This window comes from Hyaena hyaena, unplaced genomic scaffold (genome assembly GCF_003009895.1).
Source record: "Hyaena hyaena isolate Hyena2069 unplaced genomic scaffold, ASM300989v1 scaffold_38, whole genome shotgun sequence".
Taxonomy (NCBI): domain Eukaryota; kingdom Metazoa; phylum Chordata; class Mammalia; order Carnivora; family Hyaenidae; genus Hyaena; species Hyaena hyaena.
Window position 1 is genome coordinate 2,249,226 of NW_024080670.1, and position 27,244 is coordinate 2,276,469.

The 27,244-nt window shown below is 61.8% G+C and overlaps 1 protein-coding gene across 1 annotated transcript in view; it reads right to left on the reverse strand.

The window, feature by feature from the left end:
• HMCN2 (hemicentin 2) overlaps positions 1-27,244 on the reverse strand; it is a 148,045-nt gene that overhangs the window by 54,336 nt on the left and 66,465 nt on the right. Inside the window, exons 23-43 of the mRNA XM_039229423.1 lie at positions 22,145-22,272; positions 20,007-20,261; positions 19,079-19,165; positions 15,600-15,794; positions 14,659-14,789; positions 14,224-14,371; positions 13,751-13,877; positions 11,991-12,145; positions 10,934-11,212; positions 9,307-9,588; positions 8,666-8,774; positions 8,315-8,484; positions 7,282-7,436; positions 6,825-6,921; positions 6,045-6,140; positions 5,118-5,294; positions 3,814-3,971; positions 3,047-3,170; positions 1,497-1,672; positions 435-531; positions 170-289 (exon numbers count right to left, since the gene is read on the reverse strand). Coding sequence (XP_039085354.1) covers positions 170-289; positions 435-531; positions 1,497-1,672; positions 3,047-3,170; positions 3,814-3,971; positions 5,118-5,294; positions 6,045-6,140; positions 6,825-6,921; positions 7,282-7,436; positions 8,315-8,484; positions 8,666-8,774; positions 9,307-9,588; positions 10,934-11,212; positions 11,991-12,145; positions 13,751-13,877; positions 14,224-14,371; positions 14,659-14,789; positions 15,600-15,794; positions 19,079-19,165; positions 20,007-20,261; positions 22,145-22,272 — 3,266 coding nt within the window. The remainder of the gene's footprint in view (positions 1-169; positions 290-434; positions 532-1,496; positions 1,673-3,046; positions 3,171-3,813; positions 3,972-5,117; positions 5,295-6,044; positions 6,141-6,824; positions 6,922-7,281; positions 7,437-8,314; positions 8,485-8,665; positions 8,775-9,306; positions 9,589-10,933; positions 11,213-11,990; positions 12,146-13,750; positions 13,878-14,223; positions 14,372-14,658; positions 14,790-15,599; positions 15,795-19,078; positions 19,166-20,006; positions 20,262-22,144; positions 22,273-27,244) is intronic.

Here is a 27,244-nt window from a genome sequence, read left to right on the forward strand (position 1 = left end):
ACCAAGCGCAGAGGGACTGAGGGCAGTGCCGCTTCTGTGCCCCCAGTGTCACAAGCCCAGCTGTCTGGGTCTCAGCTAGGCTCGGGGGCAGGGGCACCCCGCGAGGGCGGGGAGCAGCCTCCCTGAGCAGGGCACCGAGGGCGGGGCAGGGCGAGGGAGGCGATCATACCGTCCTTCCTCCAGGAGATCTTAGGGAAGGGGACGCCCCGACATTCACAGGACAGCCTGGCGGGGTGCCCCTCGGTCACGGTCAGGGTGCGGGGCTCCCTTGAGGGGAACACGGGAGGCACTGGTGGGGGGGGGAACAGAGAGGCGTATGAGGCGGGTGTCAGGCTGGGAAGGGAAGGGGGCGGGGAACAGAGAGGCAGCACCCCTCCGGGGACGCGAAAGCCAGAGCCACGGCAGGTGCGGGGGAGGGACCCCAAGACCCTCACCCCAGACATTCAGGTTGTAGTGCTTCTCCGAGCGGCCCGCCTGGTTCAGCGCCTCACAGGTATAGCGGCCGGCGTCCTCCACCTCCGCTCTGCTCACCTGGCCAAGGGCAAGAATGGCCCGTCAGCGGGGGCCGAGCGTGACCTTGGGCAGGTGGTTTGACCTCACTGCGTCCAGGCCGCCCCACCTGGGACTGAGGGCACCTCCCCTCCATAGCGCACCGTGAAGTTTCTAGAAGCCACAGCTTGCAGTCGCCTGACCTGGGCCGGCACACGGAATGCGTTCCCCATGTGGCAGCTCCAACAGCCTCACCCCCAATTCACATCCCCAGCCCAGCTCTGCCAAGGGCTGCCTCTCCTGCCTTTAATCTGCTCCCGGCCTCTTTGGAAAGTCCGACAGAACGGACCAGAAGGGAAGGTAGAAAATGAAGAAGGATGGGGGTGGGGGTGGGGTAAGATCCTGTCCTCAGAGGTCAGATCCTGACAGAGGAGGTGAGGAAGCTAAGTTGGGGGTAGGGGAAACCAAATTGGGGTGTTCAGAGTTGGGAATGATCACATCACAAGGTGTAGAGGGCTGGGAGGAGGAGGAACAGGCTGGAGTGGAAGTTTCTCCCCAACAGCCGGAGAAATACCTCCCCTCCCCTAGCTGAACAGGGACGCGCTATCCTGGGGGTTGGCTTTCTTTTCATAAGACCCCCAGCCGCCCCAGAAGGGCAGCTTACAGGCGACAGACACGAGCAGTCAAGACACCGCCTTAAGGTGGCCCAGCGGGGAGGAGGCGGCAATAAAATTTAAACCCAGGCTGCTGCCCCCACAGTCCCTGACCCTAATCTCCCCTTCCCTGGCTGCGCCAGGGGCCCGGTGAAGGTCTCCAATGCCTCAAGGCCGGGAGGCCTTAGAACAGGGAGGAAAAAACAGGTGAAACGTGAGGGGCTCAGCCCTGTGGGGACCGAGGGGGGGCCCTGCGGCAGCTTCTGACCAGGTCAGGAGGACGTGCCCCGGGAGCTGGGTCACACCGAGCTGAGCCGGTCCCGTAGGCTCCCCCACGGCCCCCGCCCTGCTCACCTCCAGCCGCGCCTTGTCTGCGGAGAGGTGGACGCCGGGCCGCGGCTCCAGGGGGCGGCCGTCCTTCCTCCAGGTGAGCACGGGCGGGGGCACGGCTTGGCCCCGGCACTCCAGGGCCACGGACTCGTTGGCCACGACGGACACGTTCACCTCTTCGCCGAGGATGCTGGGGGGCACTGCAGGAGGGGGCAGGAGAGGGGTCTCAGGCACGTGGCTGGGGCCGGCAGGATGCCGGGCCGGGGTCAGAAGCAAGCAACAGGGCATGGGCGGGGCGGGGGGGGGGGGGGGGCGGCGCTGGGAGGGGGCCGCCAGCCTGAGCTGGGGCCCTCTCATCCTCCCTGTGAGGACCCTCCCGGTCCTGACCCCCGAGGGGGCCCCCAAATCTGAGGACGGTGAGTCACAGCAGCGTCAACACCCCACGTGGGATTCAGCGTCAATACCACCATCGAGGGAAACTGGGTAGAGGGGACCCAGGATCGCTCTGTACTAATTCCTACAGCTGCCTGTGAATTTACGGTGATCTCAAATTCTTCTAGAAATAAAATATTTTGGGGGCGCCCGGGTGGCTCGGTCGGTTAAGTGTCTGACTCTAGGTTTCGGCTCAGGTCACGATCTCACGGTTTTGTGGGTTCAAGCCCCGCGTGGGGCTCTCTCTAGATGCGAGCCTGCTTCAGATCCGGTGTCTCCCTCCCTCTCTGCCCCTCCAATGCTCATGCTGTCTCTCTCTCTCAAAAATAAACTTTAAAAAAAAGAAACAATATCTTCTTTTAAGCTTTAAAAAATTTTTTTTGATGTTTATTTTTGAGAGAGAGAGAGACAGAGTGTGAGCGGGAACGGGGCAGAGAGAGAGGGAGACACAAAATGGGAAGCAGGCTCCAGGCTCTGAGCTGTCAGCACAGAGCCGGACGCAGGGCTTGAACCCATGGACTGTGAGCTCATGACCAGAGCGCAAGCCGGACGCTGAACCTACAGAGCCCCCCGGGGCGCCCTGGGGATTTTAAACAGCAGTGAGTGGAACTGTGTGCGTCACGAGTCTGGTGAATCCCAGGGCAACCACTGAGGCGGGCGCTCTCTTCGCCCGTTGCGCAGATAAAGAGACGCAGGCTCAGAGAGGCGGAGTGGCTAGCCCGAGCTCACAGAGCCAGGAAGTGGCGAGGCAGGACTCGCACCCCACGGCGATGACACTCAGGAGCTCCTCACCCTCCCCCGTCCGCCTTTCTGGAAAGTAGTGACCCCCTTCCATCCAGGACCGTGAAAGCATCTTATTCCTGACTTGCCCCGGGGCCCTTCCTGCCACCTTCCACCTGCTCCCCGAACACCAGCTCCTGCCGATGTGGGCCACTCACCTCCACTCCCCGCCCCTCCGTCTGCAATGGGGGAGCACTTCGCCTCTAACTCAAGCCCCCACGAAGGCAGCCACGGTCTCAGGCCGGCACCTCCCGTGCCCAACCACCCCTCCCCCACTCTGGACGGGCTTCCGGGAGGGACGCCCCCAGCCCCACCTCGCTGAGCCCCCGCGGGGCCCAGACAGCATCCTGAGCGGGACTCACTGTGGACGGACAGGACGGCGTCTTGGCGGTCCTCCCCCACCGCGCTCACCGCCACGCACGAGTAGCTGCCGGAGTCGGAGGCCCGGGCGCTGGCCAGGGAGAGGACCCGGCCCCCGGGGAAGACCTGTGTCCCCGGACGGAAGCCCACGTGAGGCGACGCACCTCAGGGGGCAGCACCCACACCTTCACGTGCCCCAGACCCCAGACTCCCCCCCCTCCAGTGCTGGAAAGCTGCGAGCTGTACCCAGACCTCGGGACCTCCGGGGGGCGGGCCAATCACCTCGCTGCGCTCTAGACCAGGGCTGGGGCTACGGAGCCCTTGACACTGGCTGAACCCCCACCCCTACCCCCACCTCCGGGATGATACACAATAGACTTCAAACAGTTGGACCCAAAAGAAACCCTGTAAAAGGCCTTCATAATAACCGATCATAGAGTTTTGGATGGATTGGCTTAACTAAAACGTTCTACTGAAACTGATTTCATTTCTTTCCCTTTACTCATTCGAACGTCGGCCCTAGGAAATTTAAAGTTACATCTACGGCCCGGCCCGCATGGGTGGCGCACTTGCGCATCACGCTTCCGGAGCCCCCTGCGGCTCCAGACTCTTCTTTTTATTAGCAGCTCTCCTTCCCCGCCCCCTGGCAGCTAACCGTCCCCAGCGGCCACCGCTCAGCCATCACCTCGGGGCTCCCAGGGCCCAACCTCTGCTCCCAGTACCTCCTGAGGCACCAGAGAGGTGCGCCAGGGCTGCCCAGCCTGCTGACCTGGAGGCCGGAGGCCCCTGAGGTAGACACGGGGTTTCCATCCTTGAGCCACATCAGCGTGGGGCTAGGGGCTCCGGTGGCGTCACAGGTCAGCCGGACCGGGGCGTTGAGCAGCACGGGGCCTGGCAGGCTGGGCGGCCGGGTGATGCGTGGAGGCACTGCGGGGCAGAGGACACCACGGGCGCGGGGTGAGCCCCACCGGGGGCGGAGCCAGTAGGGCCCCCTGCCGGGCCACCCCACAGGGCGGGCCACCCCGCAGCTTCGATGGGCTCCTCTCATCCTTACACCACCACGATGAGGCTTCTACAGATGGGAAACTGGGGGGCTCAGAGAGGGCAAGTCACGCCCAAGGTCGACCAGTTAGAAAGTGACAAATAGCACGGGGTCATGATTATGCAGACAGCATGGGGGCACCCTCTGGGCAGGTTTTGTTGCCCAAATCAGAGGCAGCAGGTGAAACGCTAGCCTGCCTTCCAGGGCAGAAAAATGGTCCAAAGATTCAACGGGATCTGGGAGATACAGCCTCGATGGCCAGGGTCCCAGCCTCCTTCTGGTGCCTGTAACTCCCCGCATCTCTGCAGCCTCAGCCCTTGGCAGGTGGTCAGCAGTGGATGCATCCAAATGTCAAAGACACTTCTGGGACTTCCCAGGCCAGCTTGGTGCCCCGTTCCGGGCACTCGGTCGTACCTCCTCTTTGTCAGAAGATAGCATACCGGGTGACTGTGTATTCTTCCAGAATATAATTACTGTATTCTCCACTAGACGGAAGGCCCCTGGGGTCTGTTTTCTCAGCCCCAAGGTCCACCCCAGAGCATGCACTCAATAAAAGTGGTTGGATAGAAGATAGATAAAAAGAGGAATGGATGGATGGGTAAGTAGATGGGCAGATAGACAGTCAGATGGGTGAATGGATGGATGGGTGGACAGAGGATTGGATGTATGGTTACAGAGATGGATGGATAATGATGAATGATGGATGGATGGATGGGTAGATAATGGATAGACGGATGGATAATGGATGGGTAGATGGATGGATGATGGATGGATGGGTAATGGATGGATGAAAGGATAGATGATGGGTAGATGGATCAATGATGGATACATGGATGGGTAGATAATGGATAGATGGATGGATGACGGATGGGTAGATGGATGGATGATGGATGGATGATGGATGGATGATGGATGGATGGATGGATGGATGGATGGATGGATGGACGGACAGACGGATGGGGAGACTGACAGACACATGAATGTAGGAATTACTTTTTGGATGAGGACCCCTTAGTCCCAGGGCAGCTCACCATTGACCCGTAGCCCATACTGCAGCTCTGTGCTCCCTGCCACATTGGCTGCCACACAGCGGTAGCTCCCAGCATCAGAAAATCGTGCCTGCTCAATGTGGAGAACTCTGCCATCAGCTGATACCGTCACTCCCTTCCGTGCTGACAGCGGCTGGCGGCCCTTGAACCAGGAGATATCTGAGGGAGAGAGCAGAGACGCAAGGAGTCCTGGCCGCCCTTCAGACTGTGCCTGAATAGTGAGCACCCACGAAAAGCTTCCAGAGTGGCCACACGGTGTGCCTTTATTTCGGGCACTGGGAAAAGCCAGAGTTCTCCAGGAAGGAGGCTGGGGCTGGAACGGGGCAGTGCTGTCTGAGACGGGACAGAAGGCAGGGGGGAAGGTCCATGGGCTGGAGGCTGGGGCAGCCTGGGGCAAGGAGAGTCCAAGCCAGCCCAGCCGCCCTCACCTCCTCTCCCTGCAAGGAGACCACTCACGAGGGGAGACCGTTAGAGGAAAACATGGCGCGCTCTGCATCCACAGCCTCACAAGCACGGACCACCTGTACCCTTGGCTTGCTTAGACCCCGCCAGAGCCCATCCCGTCGGCAAAACGCTCACGCCTAGCCCCAAGCTCTAGACAAGAGTCCCAGACAGACTGCGACTCAGAGGTCCCGGTCCTTGCCCCCCCGCCCCGGGGCAGCCCCGTGAAGTTGCGAGCTCTGAACAGAAGCCCTGCACATTTGCTTCAGACACCAGTGCAAAGGCACTGGGCCCTGGCACGGACTGACACAGTGAGAAGAGAGGAGCATTCGAGGAATAGGGGAGGGTCCTACGGATCCCTCCCTGTCGTGTCCACAGCCCAGGTGGTGCCTGGGGCCCTGCGGCCTCCTTAGATGGGGACCAGGGCGGTGGCTGGAGACGGCCGTCGGCCAAGGGGAGGGGTCTTACCGGGAGGGGGCACACCCGAGGCCAGACACTCCAAGGTGACTGAGGCGTTTTCCAGCACTGCCTTGTTCAGCAGGCCCGGCTCGATGTTGGGGGGCACTGGAGGAGACCAGCAGAGCCCTGTCTTGGTGGATGTGGGCTCTGGGCTCGTCTCGGCCATCCCTGATCTGCCTCCCCAGCGTCCCCCAAAGCCTCCTGGGACCGAGGAAGCCCCATCCTGAACCGGCATGAAGACAAAGGCATCAGGCTGCAATCTTCCCACAACAGGAAAGACCGCAGCGCCGAGCTCCGCAGGAACAGCCGTGAGCCGGCGCAGGGGAGAAGCGGAACGTTAGCGGCAGGTGCCGGGAAAAGTGTCAGGTGCCGGGTTTTACGCACGCACACAAGGATAGAAACGGACCCAAAGATGAATAAGACAAGCAAAAGTAAACATGCATGCAGGTGAGAACACACTATGTTTAAATTCTTTTTTCTTTATTTTGAGGGAGAGAGAGGAAGAGAGAGAGAGAGACAGCATGTGAGCAGGGGAGGGTCAGAGAGAGACGGAGACACGGAATCTGAAGCAGGCTCCAGGCTCTGAGCCGTCAGCACAGAGCCCGACGCGGGGCTCGAACCCACAGATTGTGAGATCATGACCTGAGCCAAAGTCCAAGGCTCAAGCGGCCGAGCCACCCAGGCGCCCCAGGACATGCTATGTTTTTAAAATCCCCTTCCCTCTGTCCACCCAGGGCAGCCCCAAGGGCCCCCAGGGGTCACCCCACCATCCAGTGCCCCGGTCCTCACCCAAAACCTTGAGGACCACGTCCTTTTTGCTCTCCCCAGCCACGTTGGTGGCAGTACAAGTGTAGACGCCTTCATCCCTCAGGTCTACCTTCTCGATCTGGAGGGGGAGGAGCGATGGCCACGTGTTGCCGTGGGGAACACGGAGCCTGATTTGGGTGGTAAGAGGGATGCTGGGACACAGTAAGTGGCCGGGTCGCTGCAGACCCCAGGGGCAGGAGAAGGGAGTCAAGGGGGCGGTTTGGCTCTGGGGGTGGAATCCTAAGCTATGCGTTCAGATTCCAGGGATGCTCCCCTCCCCACCCCGCCCGACTGTGTTCCTCTGACTTCCCTCCCCACCACCCAGTACTCATCCCGTCCCCAGGCTGCCAGGGACCCACACAGGGTCACTGGGATCCCTGAAAGTGGCCCCTCCCCCTGCGCCCAGCTGCCGCACCAGCGCTGGGGCCCCTGAACGTACCTGCAGCTCCCCCCCCAAGGCTGCCAGGGCCACCCCATCCTTCCACCAGTGGAGACTTGGGGTGGGCACCCCAGTCCCCACACACTGGAGGGTCACAGGCTGCAGGAAAGACACCGTGATATTGTCGCCCCCGACGATGGCCACCAGTGGGAGCTCTGGGCAGGGGGAGAGGCAGGGAGGGTCCAGGTCAGAGGTCAGAGCCAGGAGGGGTGCAGTGAGTACCCAGCTACCCCCTGATGCCTGGGGAGTAGGGAGTGTCCTTACAGGGCTCCCCCCACTCAACCCAAGAGATGATTGGCTTAGGGGGAGAGCACTAGACCAGGAGTCAGTAAAGCAGGTCTTTCCCTTTAAAACCCTCCCATCCATGCACCCACGCATCCACCATCCGCCCACCCGTCCAGACGTGCGTTGAGCATCTATTCTGTACAAGGCCCGGGGATTTGGCAGAGGACACTGGCTAACCGCGCTGCCCTGCCAGAGCTCCCGGACCCGGGCAGCGGAGCTGGACAGCCAAACAAGCAATTTTAATACAGTGGGTGGCAGGCTAGGGCCACGACAGGCTGGGCGGTGCAGATCGGAGCCGCGGCGGAATCCAGGAGGGCTTCCCGGAGGAAGGTGGGGGCATTTCAGGACAGGACTGAGAGACAGGGAGCAGCGAGGCAGGCCAAGAGGAAGAGGGAGACTGTTCCGGGCAGAGGAAACCCAATTTGCAGGCTTGGAGGCGAGAGGGCGGATGTATACAAAGAACGGAACGAAGTTCAGCGGGCTCAGCGTGAAGAGAGTGAGTGAAGAGGGGGCGGGGCTGGGAGGGGGCAAGAGAGGGGCCTGCGGACTGGACACGTGACACGCGTGGAAGCAGCCAGGGCCAGCCTCTCACACCCGCGTGACTTCGGGGAGCTGGAAAGTCCAGCCCAGGAGCGCGGCCCAGGAAAGACCAGCCCCTGGTCCAGCAGCCCTACACAGGCACGGATGGCCATGACCGCCTCCCCCCCGCCCCCCGCCCCCGCCATCCCACGCTGCCCACGCCCCTCACCGTGCACGGACAACTCCACCTCAGCCCCAGCAGTGCCCGCCTCGTTGGTGGCCTGGCAAGCAAAGAGGCCCGCGTGGCCCAGCTCCACATGCTTGATGTGCAGCGAGGTCCCCCCTGAGGCCACCTGCGCCCCAGCCAGCTCCTCGGCCGGGCGGCCGTTCTGCAGCCACCTGAGGAGGGCGGGGACAGGTCAGCCCGAGGCCAGGCGAGTCAGGCAGGGCAGGACCTCCCTGGCCCCGCGGCCTCCTCCCTCCTCCAGGGGAGGGGCAGGGTCTCCCATCCCGGGGACCCCCGAGCATGCGTCGCTGCCTGGCCCCAGCCCCGTGCCCGTCTCCACCACCCCGTACGCACTGGAGGGTGGGCGCCGGGGAGCCTGAGGCCCGGCAGGGGAGTTCCAGCGGCTGTCCCGTGAGGGCGGTCACCTGGCCCAAGCCTTCGGCCACCAGGAGCTGTGGGGGAACTGTGGGCGGAGCCTGCCATTGGGTGCTTGGAGCTGAGCGAACCCGAGTCCCCAGCACCTCGAGAGCAAGACCCGAACCTCGCCTCACCCTCTGAAGCCCCCCTGCAAATGGTTCCTCCTCCAGGAAGCCTTCCAGGACCACCCAAGACAGAGCAGGTAGTCCCCCCCGGCCTCCCCACAGGCTTGGCCTGTGTATTAAACATCTGTCCTCCCACCAGAGGGACAGCTCAGGACTCTCGTCCGCCTTGCTTCCTGCTTCATCTCCAGCACCACCCCCCGCCCGGAGCAGATGCCCGAGAAATGTCAGCCGGAAGCAAGAGACAGACAAAGGGCCCGGCCCCGGCTGACCCAGAGCCCACAGCCCAGCTTTGGGCTTCAGGGAGTCCTTGATACACGTCCAGCCCATTGACCAGGAGCACCGGGGGGTGGGGGGGGGCAGAGTGGTGTCCTGTCCCAAGTGACCGGGCTGGGGGCCCACGCGCAGTGGGGGTAGGAGGCGGGGCCCGTGCCCGGGGGGCAGACCGGGGCTCACCCTGCACTTCCACGGAGTACTGCAGCACGGCCTCCCCGGCGGGGCTGCTGGCCACGCAACTGTACAGGCCTCCGGACGCCTCCCCCACGCCCTCCAGGCTCAGCACGCCGCCTCCCGCCTCCAGCCACGTCTCGTTGCTCTCGGCCACAGGCAGCCCCTCGTGGTGCCAGGAGAGGGTGGGGGGCGGGTGGCCTCTGGCCACACACTCCAGCGCCAAGGGCCTCCCGGCCAAGGCCTTCACCACACGAGGTCCGCCTCCAGCGCCCTCGATGGTGGGAGGGACTGGGGAAGAAAGATGGGGCGGCTCAGGGACCAGGGTGGGGGGGGATGCCAGTCTGCGCGCTGCCCGGCGGGCCAGCTCAAGCCCCTCGCTGACCCCACCCTGTGTGAACAGCCTCCTCCGTCACCTCTGCTAGCTGAAACCCCCTTCTCAGGTGTCACTTCCTTCAGGAAGCCTTCCTGGACCTCTGGCTGGAAGCATTCTCTCCCTCCGCTGCCCCTTGGCCGCCTCTCCTCGCCCCTGCCCCCCCTCCCCCCCACCGCTTGCATCTTCCCTCCAGCCGTCCCTGCCACCCCTGCGGGGTCACTGTGAGCAGAAAAATAGCTTGTCTCTGTCTCCGTACCTGCTGATTTCTAAGTGACCAGCTCCCCAGGGCCCCAAACCAGAACCACTGCTTTCAAGTCCCTTCCCTGGTCTGAGGAACAGGGGGACTTCTCTCCTCCCCCTGAGGAGGGCCCCCCAAGTTCCTGAGACCACGGAGCCCTCGCCAGGGGACCTGGGGTGGCAACTGCCTGGGAAGAGCTTCTCAACCTTATTTGGGTCACAAGCCCCTTTGGAAATTTGATGCACACATTTTCCATTTCATTTCCAGAAGGTCCTCTGATCCCCCAATGAGATCTTCGAGCTGGCAGCTGGGGACTCAGAGAATGCTCGTGGACCCCACCCCAGCCTGGCACCTGAGCCCCGCCCCCCCCGCATCCCCTGCATCTCTGGGGGCCAGGGCAACCCCACTGGCCTGCACTCTGGGTCTCAAACTTCACCTGCTCAGACTCCATCCCTGCCCACAGTCACTTAGTGTCTCCCCCCTTCCCCATGCATCCTCAGGGCCACTCAAGGTGGGTCTACACGCAGGTAAACAGCACAAGACTCACAGCCAGAACCACCCCCCCTCCCACCATGAACCGGGTCCCATCCCCTCCTAGCAAGTGGCCCTTGGCCAGTCTCTCACCCCCAGAGAACACAGCTCTCCTCAGTAAGTGGGACCCAGGGCGACAAGGGTCCAGGCCCCTGACCCTGATTAAATGAGCCAAAGCTATGAAAAGCCCCGGGAGCCCTGGCTCATGGTGTGATTAACGCAGAGCAGCTCATAATTCACTGAAAAGCAGTGAAAAGTGCTTCCCCCGCACCCCTAAGAGAAGCCTGGCTTTTCTCCTGGGCTCTGCCTGGCCCTTCCACCCCAGACCTTGACATCCTGGCCTGTCCAAGTGAGGGAAGTTGTTCAAGCTGAGATGGCCCGTAACTCTTTAGCCCCAAGACCCTGCGCTTCTGGCCACTCTCCTCAGCGACTTTTGAAGCCAGGACCGCCTGGGCCCAGAGCGCCCCCCTCCCCCACTGCGCAGCGCTCACCATAAACCTCCAGCCTGGTGGTCTTGTCCGTGACCCCCACGGCGTTGCTGGCCTTGCAGGTGTAAGTGCCTGCGTCCACGCCCCGGGCCCTGGCCAGCTGCAGCTGCCGGCCGCCCCTGGTGTAGACAGCCTCGGCATTGAGCGCGAGAGGGGCCCCGTCCTTGAACCAGGTGATGGTGGGAGAGGGCACTCCTCGGGCCTCGCACAGGATCCGCACCGGGTGGCCCTCCACGACAGCCACCTCACTCGTCTCGTTGGAGCCCCAGATGGTTGGAGGTGCTGAGGATGGCAGGCGATGCTGGTCACAAGAGCCTGCTCAGGGCGGACGGGGTCCCCCCGCCCCCGCCCCCGATGTCACTGGCCCCTGCAGGGTGTGGTGTGCGTGGGGGACGGGGACAGATGGGGACATCTGGGGACAGACGGGAGGGGCCTCTTGGGACATGCTGATGTGGGACCTGGTCATCTCTAACCCTGCCTCTAACTCAGTGCGTGGCCCGGCACAGCTCACTTCCCCTCTCTGGGTCTCAGTCTCCCCGTCCACAAAATGAGGGTCTGACCTAAATCAGGGGTTCGCCACTAGCGGCCCCCGGGGATCCTGGGGGCACGTGGGCACAGCGTGAAACAGCACTGCCATCTGAGAACGGAACAGCTCTGTCCCTCCAACAGCTCCATCCCGATTACGACAGAGGGCAGGGCGCCGTTTCGTGGACTGTGTACTTAACCCTTCTGGTACTTTCTACATCAGCGCTCTTTTGCCGGATCTGTTTTCACAGCTTCCTCCCCGAAGGCCAAGTGGCCCTGGCTTCCCACTTACACTCGAGAGAGTAAACATCCCTTTAAACGAGCGCGTTTCCAGATAAAGTAAAGGGAGTCGATTTAGAGAAACAGGTGCAGAAATGATCACCGTGACCAGGATCAGGAATCCAGCTGGCAGCGCTGGGGACGGGGACACCGGGCCAGCTTCTTGGTCCCTCTCCCCAGGTTTTACGGGACCGGGGCTGCTCCCCTAGGACCCCCCTCCTGGAAGCGGGCAGCCCGTGGCGGAGGCCGGGCTCACCATGCATCCTGAGCTGGAAGACCTTTGCCTGCTGGCCGGCGGGGCTGAAGGCCACACACTGGTACCGCCCCTCATCCCCCAGGTGATTGCTGGTGATTCTGAGAACCTGGCCATCCTCCTGCAGCTGGACACGAGGGTCCCCCAGAGGGACAGGCCTGGAGGGACGGTCAAGAGAAGGCCAGCAGTAAGCAGGGCCCGGCTGCAGAGAGAGGAGCTTGCCACTTGTGAAAAGCAAGTCTGGGAGGTTCACAATCGCTGAACGGTGCCCACGCGCCGGGGAATGGGCACAAATGGTGGCTGATCCCTGCCATGGACGACGGTTAGTCACTACAAGCAGTCAAGGGCAGGCGGATACAGTGTTTCTGACAAACTGAGGGTCTGGGGCAGCTGTGCATCGAGCAAGTCAGTCGGTGCCATTCTCCCAATGGTGTTTGGTCACTTTGTGTCTCTGTGTCATAGTTATGGTCATTCTCATGATATTTCAGAAAAAAATTTTTATGTTTATTTCTGAGAGAGAGAGACAGAGCACGAGCAGGGGAGGGGCAGAGAGAGAGAGAGGGGGACACAGAATCGGAAGCAGGCTCCAGGCTCTGAGATGTCAGCGCAGAGCCCGACACGGGGCTTGAACCCACAAACCGTGAGATCATGACCTGAGCCAAAGTTGGACACTTAACCTACTGAGCCGCCCAGGCGCCCCCTTTTCACAAAATTTCAAAGTTTTTCCTTATATTTGTTATGCTGTGATGTACAATATGTTTGTTACACAGGAGTACAACTCTCTGAGAGCTCAGATGATGGTTAGCATTTTTTAGCAATTTACTTTTTTTAACGTTTACTTATTTTTGAGAGAAAGCATGAGCCAGGGAGAGATAGGGAGGGGGGACAGTGGGCTCTGTACTGACAGCACAGAGCCTGGCACGGGGCTCAAGCCCACGAACTGTGAGATCGTGACCTGAGCTGAAGCTGGACGCTCACCCCACTGAGCCACCCAGGCGCACTGAAAGAAACTATTATTTAAACTACTTTTTATTTAAAGTACGTATGTTGTTTTTTAGACATAATGCTATTTATTGCACATTCAACAGACGATAGTACAAACATAACTTTTCTGGGCACTGGGAAACCAAACAATTCGTTTGATTTGCTTTATTGTGATATCTGCCTCATCGTGATGCTCTGGGACCGAACCCCTAATATCTGAGAGGTGTCCTGTATGGACACCTGCTACGGCACAGGTGAAGCCTGCGAACTGAGCGCTACGTTAGACGTGTCAGACACAAAAGGCCCCGTATTGTGTGACTGCATGGGATGTACATGAACTATATGTAAATCTATAGACAGAAAGCAGATTAGTGGTCACCAGGGGCCGGGGGAGGGGAGAGGGCAGGGGCTGGTGGGCACAGAGTCTCCTCTTGGGGTAATGAAATGTTCCAGAACTAGACACAGGTGACAGTGTACATCACGGTGCGTGTACTACAAACCACTAGAAGCAAGCCCTTCAGAATGGTTGATTTTAGATTTTGTGAATTTTACCTAAAAAAAAAAGTTTAAAGCAAAAAGCAAGACTGTCTGTGTCATAAGAAAACCCTGCCGGGGGGCAGGGGGAGAGAAGAGGGTCCCCTGGGTAATTCCAGGCTGGGGTGGGAGGTGTCCCACGCTGCCCTCCGTGCGGCCCCTGGATGGTGGCACGTGCAATGGCCACTGAGCGCCTCCCCGAAGCCCCCGGATGCCAAGCCCCATATGCCAGGAAGACCACTCACTGCCCGTCCTTGGTCCATTCCACCTGGGGCGTGGGGACCCCTGAGGTCCGGCACTCCAGCTCAACGTCTGCACCAGCCAGGCTCAGCACGTCCTGGGCGGCCCCGGCTCCCGCCACGGAAGGAGGGACTGGGGTGGGGGGCGGGGGCAGAGGGGCAGAATGTCCTCAAATCCCGCACAGGCAAAGGCCCTGTGGCAGGCCTTTGTCTGTGCGGGTCCGCGGGTGCACCCTTCCCTCCCCTTCCATCCGTGACTCAAGGCTCCCTGGCTGATCAGGGCCCTGCTTTGTGCCTTCTCCGCAGCCGACGCTACTTTTTGCAGCACGTAACACAGCACTAATTACGTGGGCAATCATGTGACCATCTAATGTCTGCCCTGATGGCTCTGTGAGGACAGGGACGGGGTCTGTCACGGGCCCCTCTATGCCCCCCCAACTCTCAGCAGGCAGAGTCCCCTCTTCCCCAGCCTCACTCACTGAGCACGAGCAGATCGAAGTCCTTCTGGGCAGTCCCCGCCTGGTTCTCTGCTCGGCAGGAGTAGAGGCCCGAGTCAGCCTCCTGGATCCTGGGGAAGTGGAGGGCCCCGGGCTTGTCCAGCAGGCGGTGACCACCCGCCTCAGGAATCTGGGCAGAAGAGGCCGGAGGGAGCTGGTGAGGGGCCTGGCCACCCCCAACATCGGCGACAAGAGACTGAGGCCCAGGGAGCTGGCTGCTGACCGGAACTGGGCTTCTTATTCCCCAAAGAGTGCCATGCCCCCTCCACCATGCAGCCCCCCAGGCTTCCCCCACCGCCCCATGCGTTCCCCAGAACACCTGTCACATCTCCCTGCCACACCTGGCACATGCAGGAACCCATCCAGAAGGTCCCTATCCAAATCCCACGCAGCCCAGCCACCCCAGAGGACACCCACCGGCTGCCCATCCTTGAGCCACACGATCTCAGGGGCTGGAAAGCCATTCACGTCACACTCCAAAGTCAGGGCCTGCCCGGCCATGCCTGACACATTGGCCCTGTGCCCGTCCTCCCGGATGCTAGGGGGCACTTGGGAGCAAAGAGAAGCAGAGGAACCGTCCCGACAGCCACAGTTACCCAGACCCCATGTGGGCCACTCTTCCTGGCCTGGACGGGCATTCCCCAACTCCTGCCCTTCCCCAGATTCTGGGGTCCCTGGCTGCCCGGTCCTGTCCCCGATCTGGCCACCGGGAGCCCCGTGTGGACCTGGGAATGCCAGGGCAGCCTGCCCGGGGACCCGCACACCCCAGCCGTGCCAGGGCACTGTGACGCTCTGTCCGACATTCAGCTTTGCAAGATGTTGGAGCCCCTATGTCCACCCGGTTCTGCTTACCACCTGTTATCATGGTCATGGTCCCCTGGGAGGGCCCACGTCATAACCTCTGAAGACGGGGCGTGGGTGTCTCTTCCTAACGAACCTCCCACGTGAGATGTTACATGCGGAGCCGGGGCGGCGGGTCACGGGGAGGTGGCAGGTGGCCCATCGGGAGTGGTGACAGCGTCCCCTGCTCCTCATGGTGCCCGTGTTGACAGAAAGGGCCCTCCCTCTGCCCACAGCGCCACGGAAGGGGGCGGGGGACAGGGGGCTCTCCCTGCGGCCGGGAAGGGTATGACCCTCGGGTCAGGTGTAGTGGCTTTAACCCTGACGTGGGCTTTGGGACTCTCCACGGCCATCGCTGCTCATTTTAAACCGAATTCACCTACAAACCATTTTAAAAACCATTTAGGGAGTTCCAGGTCCTTCCCCTTACACTGTCTCCATGGGGGGGTCTCTCTGGGGAAGGGGTGCCGTTGCGGGGAGTGAGCCTGAGCCACCCCCGCTCGGGGCCCCCTGCTTACCATAGACCACCAGCTTGGCCCTCCTGGACGCAGAGCCCGCCTCATTGGTGGCCTGGCACTCGTAGTCTCCGCTGTCGGTGGGGGACACGGACGCCAGAAGCAGGGAGCCTTCAGCCAGCACCTCCAGGCCTGGCCGGCCTCGCAGGGGCTCTGAGGACGGGCCCTTCCGCCACGTGACCTGCGGCTGGGGCACCCCTGGTGGGGCGCACGGTGTCATCAGCACCAACACCCTGACGTCTGCCATCTCCGCGTCCCCGCTTGTGCAAATGTCGCCGGCCCTCCCGTTGGGGGTGGGGGCAGCACCGTGTCGCCCCCTGGGCTGGCAGGAGCAGCCCCCTCGGGGACCACGCCCGCCGCCTCCCACCCAGGGCTGCAGGTCTCCCCCAAACAAGGGCCAAGGGCTCAGCATGAACCCCGTGCAACGCTCCCAGCGGCGAGCCCGGTGCCGGCCCCTAGGGGGCGCTCAACGAACGAGCTAGCCTGCTGTGCCAGCACCCTCGGGTGCCATCGGCCACACGGGAGGTTCTCAGGTGGCCATTGTGGGAACGACCTAGCCTCTGAGCACCACACGGGCCCCTGAGGCGGGGGCGCCCTGGGGTCCTGGGGTCCCGCGAGCCCCAGCCCTGCTGACCTGCTCTACGACCTCGGGACAAGCCCTCTGTCTGTTGGGGCCTTGGCCACCTTCCGTCCTTCTCCAGCCACACGTAGGTGGGGGGCATTCCTGGGGGGGCTCCCCGACCTCACAGGATGGCACCTCGCACCTCTGTCCCCCTATCGCGCTGCTGACATTAGCCATCGGGACCACGACGTGGGCTAATGCACGTGGGCACACGCCACACCCACGCGCCCTGTGCCACCTTCCAGCTGGGGCTCGGGTGGACGCGGACTCTCCCGCCTCGCCCGCTCCTCTGTCCTCAGCCACGGGGGGCACGGGGACGGCCACCCCATTCGGGTGGACATGCGGGTGGCAGTCAGGACGTGGCGCGCCCAGGGCATCCTGGGTGTCCTCTCTCTGAGGGGAGCCGGGCCACCCCGCCCACACTGACCGCTCTGCCCCACGTGCTGGGACCGCCCGGAGCCCCGGGAGGGCCCGGCCCCTGCGCCCCACATCCACGTCCCCTGCGGCCACTGCGTCCCTGTCCCCTGCATCCCGTGTCCCCTGTGCCCACTGCATCCCTGTCCCCTACACCCCCCGTGTCCCCTGCGCCCACTGCGTCCCTGTCCCCCGCACCCCACATCCGTGTCCTCTGCGCCCACACGGCCGTGTCCCCTGTGCCACACACGTAAACACTGTGCCACACACATACAAACCACATGCATGTGCACTCATCCTTTCACCCCCCCCACACACCCTCACTCACACCCCCCTCACACACACACACATCCTCACACACACTCACCCCCCACACACATACACCCTCACACACAAAACCACTCACACACACACCGTCACACACAACCTCACACACACCCCTCACATACACACACCCCCTCATACATTCACCCCCTCACACCCTCTCACACACTCACACCCTCATACACACCATCTTACACTCACACCCTCACACACCCTCACACACACACACCCTCACACACACACACACCCCTCACACACACCCCTCACACACTCCACACCCCTCACACACACAGCCTCACACACAACCTCACCCCCCCCCCACACCATCACACACAACCTCACACACACCCTCACACATACACCCTCACACATTCACCCCCTCACACTCACACCCCCACATGCACACCTCCTCACACACACACCCCCTCACACCCTCTCACACACACACCTTCACACAAACACAGCCTCACACACACATCCTCACACTCACCCCCTCACACACTCCCCCAGTACACGTGCCCCCCCACCCCACCTCACCAGGGGCCTCAGAGCTGCACCCCTGGAGGGACCCTGAGTTTTGAACCTGGATCAGTTTTTTAGTGCAAACGTCTAAGCCCTGGAAGAGCTCTAACCACAGAACTGCCCCGTAGCTCCGCCCAGGGAAGATTCCAGACTCCGAGCCGTTGCTGAAAATCACTCACGTCACCTCCCCGCGCCCAGTTCACAGGGGCCACGACAGCAAGTCAGTGGCCCTTCGGTCGCGCCCACAAGGAGGGGGCGGGCGCTGTCACCCACCGCAGGCACCGCGGTCCGGGCCGGGGGCTCGGCGCTTTCCCCTTTGGCCCTCCCACGCCAAGGCCACGCGGCTGGCGAATGCCCGCGCCCGGCACTGCCTGGCACCGAACACCTGCTTGAAGGGGAGAAGGCCAAGGGCGGCCTGGGGGCAGGTGCGGGCTGCCAGGCTGAGGCGTGGCCATCGGAGGGGGCCTGGGTTATGCTGATTCGGCTGAAGTCTGGGGCGGAGGGCGAGCCCCTGGCTGACCAGGGGTCCCCACCCTCCACCCCCAAGACTGCCTGACGGCTGCTTGCTGTTACCAGAGACGGGCACAAGGTGGCGCCCTGGCGGAGGGCGGGGTGGCGGCCCCTCAGACCCCCCCCCCTCGGGCCCCCAGAACTCTCAGCCAGCACCTGCCTCCTACCTGGCCCTCCCTCAGGCCAGTTCCAGAGAATTCCCTGGCTCCAGTCTCTGACCTGCTTCTGAGACCCAGGCACCCACCCTTCTCGAGAGCGTCCACGCACGGGGCAGACAGCACGCCCTCTCGCCGGCCAGACAGGAGCCCAAAAGCAGTGGCTGGGGCGGCAGCGAGGTCCGCCGGGTGTGGCAGGGGGAGGTTTGACAGAAGGGGAGTCTCCTTCGTTCGATGCATCTCCCTGGGCCCCTACCAGGTGCCAGGCACGGAGCTGGGGCCCAACACTCCCGCTGTCTGTCCCTCGGAGCCCTCCCAGCAGCCCTGCATGGAGGGCCTGGTTGAACCCACTGTACAGATGAGGAAACCGAGGCTCAGAAAGAGCCTCAAGAAGGAACCTGGCCTGGAAGGGCCAAAGAGGGGTCAGCACTGGGCAGGGACCACAGAGGGGGCTATCCTGGCCCCACACGCGCCGCTGCCCCCGAGGGCGAGTCTGCCCAGAGCCCCATGAATCCATCCTCTGCTAGAAAGTCTGGGGCGGGCTTGAAGAGCGGCGGGGGGCCACCGAGCCCCAATCCTAGGACCCTGGCGCTGTCCTCGGCCCAGCTGCTGCATCCCCAGGCGGAGGGGCTGGGGCTTAAGGGGTGCTCGGGGCTGGGGTCCACCCACACAAGCCTTTGGGGGTCACCTCCAGGCTGCGTGGCCTCCAACAAGTAGCTTAATCCCTCTGGGCCTAGATTATCCATAATAAAAAAGAGCTAAAGGTACTAGGCATCCTACAGGTTGGCGTGGCGTGGCCTGGCGTGGCCTGGTAAGGAGAGAGGACCCCCCCAACCCTCCATAACCCACGGGCATCGCCCACAGTGCGTGACCTGGGGCGCTGAGATGTAAGCGGGCTCCTTCCCAGTCCAACCCACCCCGGGGCCCGGCGTCACCTCTGGCAGGACAGGGCAGGCTGGCATTGTCCCCCGCCACTCTCTCCAGCAGGCCGCTGCTCTCGTCGGGCTCCCAGTGCGGCGGCTCTGGGGAGAGGCAGTGTGGCCACGCTTACACCCGGGCCCGCGGAGAGGGTGTCCCACCCAGAGCCTGGCCAGGCACCAGCCCCGCCTCCCACAGGCTGGCCCGCCGAGAGGCCACCAGGGCCATGCGAGATGCCACGGGCCTGGGAGGCGGAGCTTGGTGTCGTCCTGCACCCCGCCCCCCCTCCGCCGGCAGCGGCTTTGCGGGATTATTTTACATTCGTCATAGTGAAAACTGCGGCACCGCGGATCCAGACCTCTCCGTGCCCCTGGACGCTTCACACACGCTGTTATTGGGCCCATTTCATAGGGGACAAAACTGAGGGTCAGACAGTGTGAACGACTGGCCTACAGTCGTCCAGCCAGAAGGGGGAAGGAACTGAGCCTCCGCCCAGGCCCCTGCTCTTTGATCACAATCCCATGGAAACTTCTAGCCACCCCACAGCAGACGGAACCTGCAGGGCTGACCTAAGGCTCCCTCGCCCTGGACAGTCCCACCGCCTCAGGGGCGGAGGCCGGGAGGAAGGAAGGGGTTAAGAATCTCAGAGGCCCAGGGGTGCCCGGGGGGCTCAGTTAAGTGCCCCACTGCAGCTCAGGTCATGATCTCGTGGCTCATGGGTTCGGGCCCCGCATGGGGCTCTGTGCGGACAGCTCGGAGCCTAGAGCTGCTTCAGATTCTGTGTCTCCCTCTCTCTCTGCCCCTCCCCTGCTCACATGCTGTCTCTCTCTTCAAAAATAAATAAACATTAAAAAAAAAAAAAGAATCTCAGAAGCGCAGGCTGCTGTCGGGGCGGGTGGGGGCGGGGCGGGGAGCAGTGAGTCCCGGGGTTCAGGGGAGACTCACCCAGCACCCTGAGCTCCAGCTCCCAGGCGTCCACGCCGGCGCTGCTGGAAGCCTCACAGCGGTACAGCCCGGCGTCAGAGGTCTGGACGGCCGAGAAGTGGACGGAGCCTTCGGGGGTCCCGCCGCCCAGGGCCACCCCGTCCTTGGACCAGCTCAGCCGGGGCTCCGGGCTGCCCTCGGCCACGCAGTTCAGGTCCAGAATCTCTCCCGCCAGCACCTTCAGGACCCGCGGGCCCGGCTGCACCTGCGGGGGCACTGAAGAGCCCCAGGGAGGGGAGTCCAGTACCTGGCACCCCCGGGTGGGGGGGGTCGCAGAGCCCAGACCCACGGAGAGAGCCCACCCGCCCTTACGTCCCGACATCACCAAGCAGCAGAAATCACCGTAGGGGGCAGCCTAGGGCTGACCATTCCTCATTTAGTGGGGAAAAGACAGCAGGACACCCCATGCGGTCCCCCCAGACGTGAATAGAATCTGGCCTCTCATCACAGAATCGCTCCTCGACGCTCAGCTCCTTTCTCCTCAGCCTCACCTCACCCACCCTCCCCGCCATCCCCCTACCCGTGGCCCCTCCTTTCCCTGGGCTGGGGGAGATGGTGGTATTTATTTCTTTCACATCTACATCTCCTCTGTCCTTCCTTATAGGCAGGTGAAACCATGCCCATTTTGCAGATGAAGAAACTGAGGCTCAGAAGGGTTCCGTGATTGACCAGAGTCACCCACCCCCTCAGTTAATAGGAGCCGGAGCCTATGTGACCCAGGGTGTCTCTGACCGGAATCCAGGTGGCTCCCCTGGGCCCCTCACCCCTCCAGGAGCACGAGGGTGAACATGCCCTCCCCACCCCCACACCTGCTGAAAACAATAGCAGATTTCCCTGTGCTGATTTCCCTTCTGACAGCTATGGGATGGCCATCGCTGTGGCCCCCAACTTACAGAGGAGGAAACCAAGGCTCAGAGTGGCCATGCGGCTGGCCAAGGTCACACAGCCAGTCCGTGGTAGTAGCATCAGGACTCAAATCCAGTTCTCCTACCTCTGGGGCCCTGCTCATCACCCAGCCCCCCCACTTCCGCCATATCTCTCATATGCTCACACAAACTCACAGCAAACCTTTGAGCCCCTTCCCTCTCTGAGCCTCAGCCTATCCACCTGTAAAATGGGGGCTAGCTGAGATCAGGGTCTCTTCCCATAAAGGGCAAGAGAGTATTTCAGGCTTTGCGGGCCAGACGGCCCCTCTCTCAACTACTCAACTCGCCACCACGGTGTGAGAAGCCACAGGCCACACGTAAATGCGTCCCAGCTTCCCAGAACGCTGGTTTTATGGACACTGAAATCTGAATCTCAAGTAATTTTCACACATCACAGAATGTTATTTGGGTTTTTTCTCCAATCATTTAAAAACGCGGGTGGGGGCGCCTGGGTGGCTCAGTCAGTGAAGCGTCCGACTTCAGCTCAGGTCATGATCTCACGGTTCATGGGTTCGAGCCCCGCGTCGGGCTCCATGCTGACAGCTCGGAGCCTGGAGCTGCTTCGGATTCTGTGTCTCCCTCTCTCTCTGACCCTCCCCCGCTCATGCTCTGTCTCTCTCTCAAAAATAAATAAGCATAAACAACTTTTTTAAGAACGTGGCTACGTTCTTCACCGGTGGGCCACATGAAAACCGGAAACGGGTCAGGCGTAGCCCACAGGCCACAGTCGGTCGGCTGCTGTCTTTGGTAATTCCCTGGGGCTTTGGGGCTGAGAAGCTCCCTGTCTCTTCGGGGGAGTGACACCACGCTGACCTCTGTGGATGGGACCTGGACACCCAGGGAAATGTCCGCTCCTGGGGCCCAGCCAAGCCGGGAACCAGAACCCCTTCATGGGTCCCCCTGCTGACCCTTAGGTCCCCACCGCGCGAGGCCTGCCCTGGGCCCTGCCCTCTGTTCTCAGGGGGCCCCAACCAAGGGTACAGGGGAAGGAAGAGAGGGTACAGGGCTAGAGGAAAGCAGGACGCAGAGGGGAGGGGAGGAAGCACCGGAGGCCCCCATGGAGAGGTGACAAGGCCCAGCCTACAGACAGGGAAAGGCACTGAGAAGGCCTGAGAAAGAGGGAGGGGAGGGCGGGGCCGTGGGCGAGGCCCAGCCAGCAACCCCGGGCCCTACCTTGCACCTGGAGGATGTAGTGCTGAGAAGCAGACCCAGCGGGGTTGGTGGCTACGCATCTGTAGAGGCCGCTGTCACCGACCTGGGCCTGGGCCAGACGCAGGGAGCCTGACGGCAGGAGGCGATGCCTGCAGGAGGGAGGGGCACGGGTGAGACCCCACCCAATCCCAGCCCCGCTGGGAAGACCTCCAGACCCAACTTGAACAGCCACCTCCCCCAGGAAGCCTGCCAGGACTGAGGCTGTGTCCACCACCCACCCCTCAGTCCTCCCCACTCTGCCCTGCCTCCACCTCCCTGGCCAGGGCCACATCCCACCCCAACTGGTATGAGACACGAAGAGCACTGGACTGGGAATCCACGGCTTGGGTTCGGGTCCGCACTCTGAACTCTTTCTAGCTGGGTGAAGCAAGTCCCTTTGCCTCTTGGAGCCTCTATTTTCCTCATCTGAAAAATGGGCACACTAAGAAGGCCTGTGTCTGGGGCACATGACCAGATACCATAGGGCTCAGCCCAGGGCCTGGCACATGGTCACCGATTACCTCCCTCTCTTCTACTGCATGCCCCGCCCTGAGGCGGGGGACGAGGCCCCGTTGCACATCCTTCCCACGGCTTCTGGGGGAGAAACGCCGGCCCAGAGGCCGTCTAGGGCTAAGTGCCAGGGCCGGCCACACTCCGAATCCAGCACTACGCTGGGCCCTCGGGAGAAAGCCGTGCCGGCCCCTCATCATCGCCCTCCCTAATCTGGCCCACCTTGCTGAAGCCACCTGGCCCCATCCCGAAGGGATCTGGGACCCCCAGCCAGGCTCCTGCAGCTGGGCTGGACCCCAAGGGGCCCCAGCAGACATGATGTCACCGGCCCATATGTGCTGGCTCCGCGAGGCCCCTGTCCCTATAAATCGAGGAGGGCAGCTGCGGCCACTGGCCCCAGCTGGCCCCAAATGCAAGTGGCCAGTGCGGGGGCAGGGGGCCCCCAAGGCCAGCCACCCCCCAGCCTGTGCTCCCACTATACAGCTGGGCTCTAGAGTCCAACAGGTCTGCGGTCCCCACTCCCCTTTCTGCCGGGTGCTGGTTTCCTCCTCTGCAAAATGGAGGTGACAACAGTCCCCGTGTCCCAGGCAGGTGCAAGCCAAGTGCGGGGCCCGCGCTTCTCAAACAGGTCGGTATCACTGGCAACTGACTGACTGCCTATGCAACTTCAGGCTACTAGTTTTGGCCTGCCGGGCATCTGTCTTCCCATCTGTAAGATGGGGTAATAATCCTCCCTGCCCAGCACCCCCTCCTCCATAGCATCCAGCAGGCACTCGGCGCAAGTTCTCTGAGCATAGTTGTAAGTGACACACCGGGTGGTGGCCTTAGAGCCCAGGCCTTGGGCCGGACCACCTGAGTCCAACCCTTCTGGCCCGCGTGCCTGCTGTGTGAGGCTGGCCTGGTCATTTAACCTCTCTGTGCCTCACTGGTCTCATTCTGGAAACTAGAGACAATAGTGCTTATCCTTCATAGGGTCATCCAAAGAACCCAACGGCCTAATGCACAGCACGGGGCCCAGAACAGAAAGGCACTTGACAGAGAACTGTTACCATGGTGACGACAGCGCACGCATAAACAATACGCAAGGCAGATTTGCACTGTTTGAAACATTCACATGGGGGCGCCTGGGGGGCGCCGTCGGCTAAGCGTCCGACTCTTGGTTTCGGCTCAGGTCATGATCTCACAGTCCTTGAGTTCGAGCCCCACATAGGGCTCCACGCTGACAGTGCAGAACCTGCTTGGGATTCTCTCTCCTCTCTCCCACTCTCTCTCAACCCCACCTCAACTCGTTCTCTCGGTCTCTCTCTCCAAAATAAACTTAATAATTTTATTATTATTTTTAATTTAAAAATTAAAAAAATACTGACATCCACCAACCAAGGACCAAATCAGCTTGAGGCTGGAGCACAGACTTCGTGTACATGGTTCCCTCCCTCCCAGGACCTCACTGCAAACCTCGGCGGGCGAAATGGGGACAGCGTGGGTCAGCGGAAAGAGGTGCAGGCTGGGAACGGGAGCTCAGGATCCGAGGTCTGCTTCAGCTACGGGCGCGCTGTGCAACCTCAGGCAGGCAGTCAATGTCTCTGAGCCCCATTTTCTTCACATTTGAAGAGGCAGCTCTGCGTTCCTTTGTTCAGGCTGCCTTCTAGCTTTGAGAGTTCCACAGACCACAGCACCCTGAGCCTCTCTCTCTCTCTCTCTCTCTCTTTCTTTCTCTCTCTCTCCCTCAACAAGACCTTTAAAGGATAGGAACTGGGAGCTTCTGGGGAAAAAAGTAGTAAGGAGCACCTAGGTGGCTCAGCCAGTTAAGCGTCCGACTCTTCATTTCAGCTCAGGTTATGATCTCACGGTTCGTGAGTGTGAGCCCAGCATCAGGCTCTGCACTGACAGCTTGGAGCCTGCTTGGGATTCTCTTTCTCTTTCTCTCTCTCTGCTTTCTCCCACACTTGCATGGACACACTGTCTCTCTCAAAATTAAAGAAGCTTTAAATAATAATAAAAGAAATTTCCAGAAGCGGAAAATTCCCACCGATCAAAGTAGGCATCTTGTCTTTCCAAATGACCAGCCCCAGGTCATTTCTCAGAAAAGGAACGCTGCTTGTTTATCACAAAGGAAAAATGGAATGAAGGGAGAGCCCATCTTATAGATGGACAAGCTGAGGCCCAGAAGGGCCCAAAGGACCCCTTCATTACCTGCCCCGTGGAGCCCGTGTCTGCTGTCACTGACAGAATGGTCTTATCGGCTCTGCTTTATAGCCCTCTGTGGCTGCCCACTGCTTGCTGGCCCAAACCCAAGCATAGCCTCCTGGCCTGTGTGGTCTTACATGGACCAGTCCCCCTCTCCCACCCCGGACGGACCACCGTCCTTCCTAGAAGGACCAGGTTCATCTCACTTCCGTCCCCTTGCACCTGCCGTTCTTTCTCCCTGGGGCACGCCTCCACCTCCTGTTCACCTGGATTACACCTGCTCGACCTTCAGTACTTCGGCATCACCTCCTCCCGGAAGCCCTCCTGCCTTGATGCCTCAAGTCCAGTAGGTGGAGCCTGTGAGCTCCCACAGCTGCCTGTCCCTTCCCCTCCCAGTCGCAGGCACCGGCTTGTGACCCAGCTCGCCCTCCCCTTTCTCAGACGCTCCGCAGGTCAGGGGGCTGCAGCCCGGGGGTGGGGGCCGGCGAGGGAGGGGGAGGCAGCAGGGAGAACACTGCGGCCGCGTGCGTGTGGCGTGATCGGCGGCAGCCCCTCCGTCGTGGCGTGAACACCCAGGTGGTTCCCTGAGGCACCGAGATGAGAACCAGGGAATTCCTGTCTATGACGCGCATCGGGCTTGTGTCTTCGCTGATGGCCGCAGCTGCGAGGTTCACACAGCCACGCAGATGGGGGGGTGGGATCTGAGAGGGGCCCACCTGTCCTTCCGGGTACCCCCAGTTCTCAGAGCTCAAGGGGGGGCACCTACCTGCACAGAGACACCAAAGGGTGCCCGGCATAAAAGTGCTCAGAATCAAGCAGAAACCTGGGCTACACTGTCAGCCTCATTCCCAGCATGCACCCGGGCTGCAGCCTCGCTCAGGATACCTCCCCAGCCCCCTCTTCATGGTTCAGGGAAGCCAGGCCCCTCCTGGCCTGGGAGATGCCCCGCATCTGGGTATGTGGTCCTGGAGCCATCACGGCATTCATCACACCTGTCATCACCTGTCACCGTCGATGCTTCTAGAAGGAGCAGGGCCAGGTGCCTGCCACGTCCCCAGCCCTTAACACAGGCCCTGGCCGGCAGCAGGTGCTCCATAAATAGGTGATGGCAAGTCCCAGCTGTACATGCACGCGCCCTTCTCCACCTCTGCTCACACTGTGTCCCCCCAACCCGGTCTCCAGGATACACCCTCCTGCCCTCCAGACTACCTTCAAGGCCGCACACCCCCAGCCCCCCACGAAGCCCTCCCTGACAGGTGCCCCGCTCTGAGTTGCATGCACCCAGCTCAGCCAGCTGTTCATTCATTCATTCATTCATTCGACAAAGAGCCCTGGGGTTCAGGGAGGGCCGGCTGCCGCAGGGGCAGAGAAAATGCTCTCGTCCTCAGGCTGTTCAGAGTGCAGGTGGCTTGTCTACACCCAGCCCCTCTGGCCGGGTCCCTTAAAGGGCCATGTGCCGCTCCCCCGACCTCACTGCATGAGCACAGAGCCTTCTGGGAGGAGATTCGGTGGCTGTCAAATGAGCTGTGCTCCCCACAGTCGCCCAGCTCGCTGGGGGCTGGTCTTCACCCCTGTATGCCCACCACACTCACCCCTGCATGCCCACCACATGCGAGTGGGGCCCGTGTCTGCTGGGGCCAGGGCAGGGCTCCAACCAGCCTGCACCTGCACCCACCGATGGCCTCTCAGACCCTCGCCTCCTTGCCAGAGCCTCGTCACACCCCAGACCTGTGTAATGAAGCCCCAGATGGAAAAACCAGCCTGGAGAATTTAGGAAGAGGGACAAACAGCACAGAGGAGAGACGGGGAGAATGTGCCGCCCCCATGAGTCCAAGGAACAAACCGGCTACTCCAGCACCGACGACTGTCAGCCACTGAGCGCCTCCCGTGTGCCCCCCACACCTGTGTGCCCCCCACACCTGTGTGCGCGAAACTCACTTGAAACTCCCAGCCCACCCTGAGCACCCTCTTCTGCGGAGGACAAAACTGAGACCCAGAGAGACGAGGCCCTGCCGTCCACGGCCACCCAGCTGGTCAGGGCAGAGCACGGACTTGACTTTGGACGCCGCAACCATGCCCCCGGCCGCCAAGGTGCTCTCGGTGTTCGGTTCCGAACTGTATTTCACTTGACTGTTCTCGAGAAACAGAGCTGCTGTGGCCATAAGCCGATAAGACCCCTTGCTAGGCCAGGAGCCAGCTCGACCTGTGAGGACCCACCAAGGTCAAGGGCCCACAGGGGGGCACTGGGGCATGGCTGCCATGCCCCCTGCTTGTAGTGAGGACGCAGCTTTTCTCCCGGAGTGCCTGAACCCGGCTGCAGCCACACCTCTGCGCTCGGGGCTAACTGGGCCCGGGCGGGGGGGGGGGGGGGGGGGGGGGGGGGGG